The sequence below is a fragment of the Primulina huaijiensis genome, chromosome 5 (genome assembly GCF_012295235.1).
Source record: "Primulina huaijiensis isolate GDHJ02 chromosome 5, ASM1229523v2, whole genome shotgun sequence".
NCBI classification, from domain to species: Eukaryota; Viridiplantae; Streptophyta; class Magnoliopsida; order Lamiales; family Gesneriaceae; genus Primulina; species Primulina huaijiensis.
Genome location: NC_133310.1, coordinates 6,252,235 through 6,262,786, shown reverse-complemented (window position 1 = coordinate 6,262,786; position 10,552 = coordinate 6,252,235). Strand labels below are relative to the sequence as shown.

General features: G+C 38.2%; 1 protein-coding gene across 1 annotated transcript; it reads right to left on the bottom strand.

The window, feature by feature from the left end:
* Positions 1-7,541: 7,541 nt before the first annotated feature.
* Positions 7,542-10,329, bottom strand: LOC140977586 (uncharacterized). The gene is made up of 2 exons (XM_073442343.1): positions 7,775-10,329; positions 7,542-7,635 (listed from the first exon to the last, which is right to left on the bottom strand). The coding sequence occupies exons 1-2, from the start codon at positions 10,327-10,329 to the stop codon at positions 7,542-7,544; spliced, it is 2,649 nt and encodes an 882-aa protein (XP_073298444.1).
* Between the last annotated feature and the right edge of the window lie 223 nt (positions 10,330-10,552).

Sequence of the window (10,552 nt, the reverse complement as noted above, 5' to 3'; positions counted from 1 at the left end):
AGCAGTTGTTAGCAGTTGCGGTATTTTGGTTAGTCTGATCATCTTGGTTATCCAAATGAAACAATCCAGTATGCATTACAAAGCTAAGACGATGATTTACAAATCATATTCACAAGAAAAGTCTGAATCAGAGTGTAAAATGCTGATAAAAGATGATGAAAACATGAGTTCTGAGCATACTGAAATCAGCAAGGAAGATTTTAACAGACCTTATCAGTTTGGTTCAGTTGAGTAGACGAACAAAACTGAACAAAAAAGTCAAAATCAGTTGGGATTGGGAAAAGTTGCCGGCAAGGCAGAAATGACCGTTTCAATATCAGAAATAGTACATGAACTTCCCAAATGATCATATTCTTATATTTTACGTATATATCATTCCTGAAGCTTATAAATACAACATCTTGATGATAAAATACAGGCTTTTTTTAAGGGGATTCAAATCATGAGCATACTACATAAAGAAATGAGCTAGAATGAGAGCAATTCCAAGTGTGATGATACATTTGAGATGTACGAACACTTTGATGGATTAAATCCTCACACACAAGCACTCACACATATACATAAGAGTTGAGCTTCAAATTTTAGTTGAGTGAGTCTTTACATAAAGATTTTAAATATTGTGTTTGTAGTCTTGGCATAAGAGACGTTAAACATTATACGGATTGTGAGGTTGAGACCTACAATAGAGAGTGTGCTAGGAGTTTTAATTAGACAAAAGATAAGTTCTAAGTTGAAATGGATTTGTACAAGGAGTTATTTAAATCAAAGTCTTCTAGTAGATCATTCCCAAGGGGAAGAAGATCTGACATATGAATTGTTAATCTCTGAACATCTATAAACAAATTCGTGCCTATTTATTCAAAACATTTACTTATAATTCCTGTTGTTTTAAATATGTATTGTTGAAGCATTTTATGTGTTCTTCAAATACCAAAATAGTGCATACCAAGTGTTTGATAAAATACTTCAATCAAAATGATTTTTACTTATTCAACTTCCATATCTTTTAGATACTTTATAAAATATTTAATCATTTTCTACGAAGTATTATTTTGAGTGTCTTCCGCTTGGTTTGAAAACCAAACTCCATTTAATTATTCGGTATTCAATATTTCAAAAATTGTACTATTGTAACTCAATGATTATCCCTCAGCCGATCCTATCAGAAAATAAACCTTGTTTTTTTATTTAAAAAAAATTGTGTACAATCATTGGTACTAGTTGATCGGGCTTTCTAGTCGTTCTATATTTAAAGTTTTGCAATTGAATTTGTAGTTTTTTTTTTACAAGAATTCGTAGTATTAGATAATTTTTTTCTTTGGAAAGGAGATAATATTGTTTTGAAATTGAGTTTATTTATATATTGTTAAAACATAAAGATGATGCAGTGTAGACCCAGACATGCAATATAAAATCTAAAAAAAGTGCCTCGGGTCCCAAAATTTTTGGTGGCACGAAATTTTTTAAAAAAATTACTAGTATAATATAATATAATTAACTCATGAATTCATCTAATAAATAATGATTAATGGATAGTGAAGAATCACCTACTTATTTTTCTAATCTCACTAATAAATATTTAGCAAGAATCGATGATCAATCAGGGATACATCTCTAGTGAGTTCTCGCAAAAAAAAAAAAAAAGCCTCCACTATATATTTTACGACGATCAAGCTCATTATCGCTCCATTTCTCTGTCTATCGTTCCGTTTCATGCGATTTTATGGCACTTGGCTACATAATTTTTGTGATTCATCAAAAGTTGCATATGTCGAAAGAATTTTTTTCAAGTTGAAGTTGCTCGGAACTTATCTCTAATCAACTATGTTACAATAAAAACTAAATGACTTGACTTTGTTTTTTATCAAGAAAAAATGGTCGAGAAAATTGATTATCGCTTCAAAATTGCGAGGCAAACAATATTCAAATGACTATGCACTAGTTCGAAACATGAATTTCATATTTTCTATGGATGATCTTGACTTTATTAATATTCTCTTATGACATATTGTTTTGAATGATATATTTTATTTTTAGAACTCATGTTATTTATACTATAATTTTTATCGATTAATTCAGGTCCGACACTTATACGATGTATATAAAAAAATATCCAGTTGTAATATTTATAAAAGAAAAGGTAATATAAACACAAAAATATAAGGTAGAGCTGTTGGAACCGTAATCAATATAAGAGAATTTCGAGAGAAATAGACTTAAGAACTCTGAAACTATTTTATTTCTTGTTCTTGTTCTCTGCACAATTGCGTGACTTACCTAGCCATATATTTTTATTAAATTATGTCTAATCTTATCAGAGTTTTATTTAAACTAGAGAGTCTTATTCTTATTTATCTGTGAAACTAATAAAGCATGAAATTGATTTAACTAGCTAGGACTCTTTGTTGTCATTCAACATCCTCCATCAAATCAAGCTCATCAGACTTCATCACACCGAGCATCTTTTTGCAGCTGGAGAAAATCTCGTATTTCAATGGTTTTGTGAAAATGTCAGCAACTTGTTCTTCGGTCCTACAAAAGTCGAGTGTTATCTCCTCTTTGTTTACCAAATCTCTGATGTAGTGATACTTGATTTCAATGTGTTTGCTTCTTCCATGAAAAAATGGACTTTTGGCCAGGGCTATTGCTGACTTGCTATCACATTTGATAGTAGTTGGATGCTCTTGCTTATGGTGTAACTCGGCAAGCATTTGTCTTAACCAAATTGTTTGTGTAGCACAATTTGTTGTTGCTATGTATTCAGCTTCTGCTGTCGACAAGGTAACCGCTTGTTGCTTCTTTGATGACCAACAAAAAAATCTGGATCCTAACTGAAAAGCATAGCCGGAAGTACTCTTCCGTTGTTCAGTGTCACCACCCCAATCACTATCAATATATCCCACGAGCTGAAAACTATCAGGCATAAAGTAGAGTACTCCATCATCCGTAGTCCCCTTTATACATCTCAAAATTCTCTTTGCTGCCTGTAAATGAGATTGCTTTGGATTCTCCATATACCTACTGATGATCCCACACTGTACACAATGTCTGGTCTGGTCTGGTTGAAGTCAAGTAACGTAAACTTCCAACCAATTTCTTGTAATATGATGAATTTACTAATTCACCGGTACCATCCTTGGTAAATTTCAGTCTTTCTTCCATTGGAGTGCGGATGGGTTTACAATTAGACATTCTGAATATGTCAAGAATGTCTTTAGCATACTTTTTCTGAGAGATAAATATTCCTCTCTCTGATCGTGCAACTTCAATGCCAAGAAAATAAGACATGAGACCCATATCTGTCATCTCAAACTCTTTTATCATCGCCTTCCTGAAGTTTGCAATCATCTCTTGACTATCTCCGGTGAAGACAAGATCGTCGACTTATAAGCAGACAATTAATATTTTATTGTCATTCCCAACCTTGATATATAGTGTATGCTCAGAAGGACATTTGCTAAAGTTTTGTTGCATGAAATATGTGTTGATTCTTGCATACCAAGCTCTAGGGGCTTGTTTAAGCCCATATAAAGATTTTCGCAATCTATACACCATATTTTCTTGTCCTTTCTTGACATATCCTTCAAGTTGATTCACATATACTTCTTCCTTAAGTATGTCGTTGAGAAATGTGGACTGGGCATCCATTTGATAAATTGCCCATTGATGTTGAGCTGCTAAAGATAAGATCATTCTAACAGTGTCTAGTCGAGCAACAAGTGCAAATACTTCAAAATAGTCTATCACTAGTTTTTGTTTGTACCTTTTGGCTACTAATCGAGCATTTTACTTGTCAATTTCTCCAGTTGGCAAGTATTTAGTATTATATACCCACTTCACACCAATAGGCTTCTTTCTTTTTATGAAGACTTGTTAGTTCTCAAGTACCATTTCTCTCAATTGCATGCATCTCCTTGTCCATTGCTTGAATCCAATTTTCGGCACTTGACGATTTAGCATAAGTTGTTGGATCGCAGTCTGCAAAAAAGGCAAAGTTGATAATTTCATCATCAGAGGCAACGTTGTCGTTTGATATGATGCAATCTTGTAGTCGAGTTGATAAGATTTTTTCTCGATGTGGGAGATCAGGTATTGTCAACGTGATAGGTTTTTCATTTGATTCATCATTATGTGTGTCAGATGCAACATCACTCTGAGAAGATTTATTGTCAACTAACACAAATTGAAAATTATTTTCTTCTTCAATGCTCCATTGCCATTCATCATTTTCAAAACGTGACATCTTGACTAACAATTATCTTTTGTGTAACGGGGTTATACAACCAATAGCCTTTAGTCACATCACTGTAGCCGAGAAATATGCACTTCTCGCTTTTAGCATCAAGTTTCTTTCTCAACTCCTTAGGCACATGTGCATATGCCACACATCCAAACACACGAACTGTGCAACACTAGGAGGTTTTCCGTTCCAAATCTCATATGGATTTTCAACTGGAGGGTCTTCGTTGGACATCTATTCAAGATGTATGTTGTACATGCTACTGTTTTTTCCCAAAATTGCTTTGGTATATGTTTAGCTTGCAACATACAACAAACCATGTCCATAATAGTGCGGTTTTTTCTTTCTGAAACTCCATTTTGTTGAGATGTGTATCTAGTAGTCAGCTGATGCTTGATGCCAATTTGTCTAACAATTTGTCTCCAACCATATATTCAGAACCTTGATCTGTCTGCAGGGTTTTAATTTTTAGTCCACTTTGTCTTTCTATATAAGACTTAAATTGCTTAAAAATATCAAGATTCTCTGATTTATTTTTGAGAAAATAGATCCAAGTCTTTCTACTGAAATCATCAATGAATGTGATAAGGTACCTATATCCTTGGTTTGAAGAAACCTCAAAAGGACCACAAAAATCAGAGTGCACTAGCTCCAGCGGATTTCTGGCTCTCCAAGACTACCCTGAAGGAACTTCATTACGGCACTTCTTTCCAACAACACATGTCTTACATATATTTTCCGGAGGTGTGATGTGAGGTAGTCCATACATCATTTGTTTACGACTGAGAATGTTCAAACTGACGAAGTTCGCGTGCCCAAATCTCCAGTGCCATAACCATGATAGATCTTGAACCTGTCACGCCCCGAAACTCGAGATTTGACACCGGCGTTGTTTAACAATCACACAATTGAAAACAACCAGCCTCATAGCATAGTATAAACCGAAAACCAGTTTATTATTCATAATTTCTCAAAAACAACTGTATTTACAACTGAAATAAACTTGCGGAAACGTCTAACATAAAATTTAAAGTCCTAAAATTCGAAATTTAAATTCCTATTCTAGAAATTCTCGAAAATAACCAAAATTCACCAGCCCCAAAATTGTTCAGATTCTTCTTCTTCAACTTGTTCTTCTGATTTATCTGGGGAAGATTGTAAGGGGTGAGTATTTTGGGAATACTCAGTAAATGGGGAAATTATCGAACACCACATAAAAATTCCATATTTTCGAAAATAACATATATTTACAGCATGTTTTTCATAATTTTAACACTGCAATTTTTCACCTTTCATGGTTTACTGACGTCACTCCCTAAGTTTTAATCCTCTAAGGGGGCGAGGCCGTAAAACAGTTCTATCCCACTGTTAAGGGCCATATGTTGGAATTCCACCCATTTTCATGGAATCCTCACAGTGTCTCACAAAAACGTAGACGGTGTTCGACCGCATTTTTTTTCTTTAAAAAGAAAACACATAACCCAAAATTTTAAACTTTAAAATTTGCCCACTTACCTTAAGTTCTTGATGCAAAAATTACGTGAATAATTAGGGTTGCTTGCACAGGAATTTTCGAAAATTCCTCTTCGGCGGCTAGACGGCGGCAGCGCTTCGCTGTGCTCGAAAATCCTAAGGAGACTAGGGGAGATTTTCGAAATTTTGTGTATGTTCTAAGGTGTGATTTTCGAAAACTAGGGCCCTCCTATTTATAGGGGTTGGCTGCTATCGTGATCGAGAGTTACAGTGCGTTTGAACTGCGAATCAAATCTAAAATCATGATATATCCGTGATTTAGGTAGATATTCAAAATCTCCTTCTTCTTTCCCCACCGAATTTTCGAAAATGGCCTAGTGTATATTGTTAGATTTCGAATTCTAAGGATTTTATTATCTCTTGCTTGATCTTTTATCCCGATATCTCAATATCAACTTAAATCTTATATATTTATCTGCTTATTTTCAAAATTCCTTCTTTAATTCCTTAGATTGAGATAAATTTATTCCTACCAAATTTTCAAGTTTAAATAATACTATCTTAATTTCGAGCTTCATAATTCTGTACACGATAAAATTATCTACACAACTTAGATAACCTTAAAACAAATCTTATATTCTGAATGATTTAAATATTAATATCCAAGATTACACCATCAAATTACTAACCTGATATTAAACTGATATGATCACGATATTACAAAATCCCGGGTTTTACATCCCTCCCTCTTTATGGGAAGTTTCGTCCTCGAAACTTGGGTTGGCTTGGTCTATGAAGAGGTACGGGTATTGGTCCCTCATCCTTTGTTCTAGCTCCCATGTGGCTTCTCTTTCCGTGTGGTTAGACCATTGCACCTTGACGTAGGGAATGATTTGTCGTCTTAGTACTTGGTCCTTGGTATCCACAATTCTAATGGGAACTTCTTCGTACTTCAGCTCTTCTCCCAAGTTACTTTCGATCATGAGCGGTTCTGCTTCCAACACATGGCTTGGGTCCGAGATGTGTTTCCGTAGTTGGGACACGTGGAAAACATTATGAATTCTAGACATATTTGGTGGCTGTGCCAATCTGTATGCTAGCGTGCCCACTTTTTCCAAAATTTCAAAGGGTCCCACATAACGAGGGTTCAGCTTCCCAGCTTTACTGAATCGGACCACTCCTTTCATAGGCGAGACTTTTACGTAGGCCTTCTCGCCAATATTGAATTCTACTGGCCTTCTTTTCAGGTCTGCCCAACTCTTTTGTCGGTTTTGAGCTGCCTTGAGTTTCTCTCGGACTATTGTAACCTTGTCTATCATTGTCTGTACGAGTTCGGGTCCTACTATTGCTTTTTCTCCCACTTCATCCCAATATAATGGTGATCGGCATTTCCTCCCATACAGTGCTTCATATGGAGCCATCCCAATACTGCTGTGATAGCTGTTATTATAAGCAAATTCGATCAATGGTAGGTGATTGCTCCAATTGCTACTGAATTCTAGAGCGCAGGCTCGCAGCATATCTTCCAAAGTTTGAATTGTCCTTTCGGTTTGGCCATCGGTTTGTGGATGATAGGCCGTACTAAGTGTCACTTTTGTTCTCATGGTTCCTTGGAAGCTCTTCCAAAATCGTGAGACGAATCTTGGGTCTCTGTCAGACAGGATGCTCACTGGTCCTCCATGAAGTCGTACAATATTATCCATATACAATGTGGCCAACTTGTCCAGATTGTAGTTCATACGGACGGGTAGGAAGTGTGCGGATTTGGTAATCCTATCCACAATTACCCATATTCCGTCCTGACCTTGCCTTCACTTCGGTAACCCTACCACAAAGTCCATGGAGATATGTTCCCATTTCCATTCAGGTATTTCCAGGGGTTGCAATAATCCTCCAGGTCGTTGGTGCTCTGCTTTGACCTGTTGACACACTTGGCATTTAGCGACATATTCTGCCACATCTCTTTTCATTCCATTCCACCAAAAATTGCTCTTAAGATCTCTGTACATTTTTGTACTCCCTGGGTGGACTGAAAATTTGGACTTGTGTGCTTCTGACAGTATTTCTTGGCGAAGGTTATCGCTGTCTGGTACACACAGTCGTCCTTTCATCCATAAGACTCCTCTGTCATCGATTTGTAGATCTTGAGACTTCCCACTTTCAACTTGTCCCTTGAGTTTTGTTAGCTCAGGGTCTCGGTCCTGGTTTAACTTTACAGTCTCTTGCAGACATGGCCTCGCGGAGAGTGAGGCCANCCTGGGATCCACTGATACTCCTGCTTCAGAGATTACGTGTCCTAAAAAGGATACACTCTTTAGCCAGAACTCACATTTCTTAAACTTAGCATAGAGCTCTTTGTCTCTCAAAGTCTGAAGTGCAATGCGCAGATGCTCTTCGTGATCTCGCTCGTTGGAAGAATAGACGAGGGTGTCGTCAATAAATACTGCTATGAACTGATCCAGGAATGGCTTGAAAACTCTGTTCATTAGGTCCATGAAGGCTGCAGGCGCGTTAGTCAGCCCGAAAGGCATCACTGTGAACTCATAATGTCCATATCTTGTCCGAAAAGCTGTGTTGGGGATATCTTCCGCCCTGACCTTCAGTTGGTGGTATCCCGTCCTCAGATCCAGTTTAGAAAATACTGCGGCTCCCTTAAGTTGATCAAATAGGTCGTCAATCTTTGGGAGGGGGTACTTGTTCTTGATAGTGATCTTGTTTAGTTCTCTGTAGTCGATGCACAATCTCATACTCCCATCTTTTTTCTTTACAAAGAGTACTGGTGCTCCCCATGGGGAAACACTAGGTCGAATTTGCTTTTTGTCTAGCAATTCTTGGAGTTGCTCTTTTAGCTCCTTGAGTTCAGCTGGCGATATCCTGTAAGGTGCTTTAGATATTGGTGCTGCACCAGGAACTAGATTGATTTCGAACTCAACTTCGCGGTCCGGGACTGCCCCTGGGAGGTCTTCTGGAAAAACATCCGGGAACTCACATACTATTGGGATGTCTTCTATCTTCAGTTCGACTTCTCCTTGCACTTCGCTAACCATTGCTAGGTAGATATCTTCTCCGGATTTCATGGCTTTTCGTGTTTGGGAAGCGGAAAGGAGTGATTTCCGTTCCTTGGATTTACCATGATACACAATCTCTTTCTGATTCGGGGTTCGGAGTTTAACTCTTTTCCCTTTATAGTCCACTATTGCATTGTTTTTGGCTAACCAATCCATTCCTAGAATGATGTCAAAGTCAGCCATGACTATTTGTATTAGGTCTGCGCTGAATTTCTGATTACCGATACTGATTAAACAGTCTCTGTGAATCTCGTGAGTTTCGATGGCCTTATTTGTAGGTGTGGCTATTCGAAAAGGTTCGGCTAATAATTCGGGCTTATGTCTTAGTTTCTTAGCGAGTCTCTTAGATACAAATGAATGCGTGGCACCACAATCAAATAACACATAAGCAGGCCCTTTTTGAATAAGAATGGTACCTGACACGACTTCAGTGGCATCGTCGGCCTCTTCTTGAGTCATAGCAAAGACCCTGGCATTAGGCTTGCCTTCTTTTGGCTTGTTGGGGTTAGCTCCTGTATTTGGCCATGTTCCCTTGTTGGGCCCGGCTGCTTGGTTGGCAGCAGTAGGACATTCAGTAATTAGGTGTCCCGCTTTCCCACATCCGAAGCATACACCACTGTTTCTTCGGCATTCTCCCAGGTGTCGTAGGTGGCATGTTGGGCAAGGCTTAATATCCTGGTAGCTTGAGGTAGGCGAAGGTCCTTTTGACGGTCCACCGGACTGGTTAGGCTTCTTGAAAGTCTGATTACTGCGTGAGGACTGACTAGTCATGGGCCTTTTGTTCTTAAATTCCTTCTCCCTGCGCTGGATGTCAGTTTCGGCTCGGATAGCTGAGCCCATTAGGTCTGAAAAATTCGTGGGTTGGTAGACTGCTAGAGCTGATTGGATCCTGCTGTTCAATCCTTTCTTAAAACGATGCAGTTTCAAAACTTCGTCCGCCATAATTGCCGGAGCATAAGATCCAAGGGCATTGAACTGGGAGGTGTATTCCACGACTGACATATCCGGAGTTTGAGTGAAATTTTCAAACTCACTCAGTTTCTGTAGTCTGACCTCGGCCGGATAATACTGTTTCAGATAGGCTTCTCGAAATCGCTGCCAAGTGATTGGTCCTGCAGCTGTCATGGCTGGCGAAATTCCTTCCCACCATTTTCCTGCTTTATCTTCTAGGAACGGCACAGTCACGTCCACTTTCAGTGCCTCGGGAACTTCCAATAGGCGGTGTTGAGTCTCTACACTTTTCAGCCAGCTCTGGCTGACCTCAGGGTCTGCAGCTCCACTGAAGGTTGGACACCTGTTCTTGCGAAGCGATTCATAGTGGAACTTGATTCCGTTTGGTTGTGGAGGTGGTGGCGGCTGATTGACGTTCTGATTTCCCAACCCTTGCAGTGTTGTCGCTACAATGGTGGCTATGGTCATAAGATCAGCTTGGCTTAAGTTGACTGCAGGCGGGGGTCCATTCCCTTGTTCGTTCTCTTGTCTGACCTCACAGTCGGTGTTAGCATAACGCGGGTTGCGATTCTGTCTCGGGGGTCTGTCGGCCATTTCCTACAATTGCATCGCAAGTTCTAAGAGTTTGTACGAGTAAAGTTCATACAATAGATTGTGCTGAAATAAATTGAAATCAATGAATCAAATAAAAAAATTTTTTATTGATTTCTCAAAAGAACTAAAATGAACATGACCAATCTAAAAGAAGTAAAGGTCGTACTGAATGAAATAGCAACAATGGGAAAAATAATAAACTCCTAGAACAAAATCACTAAGA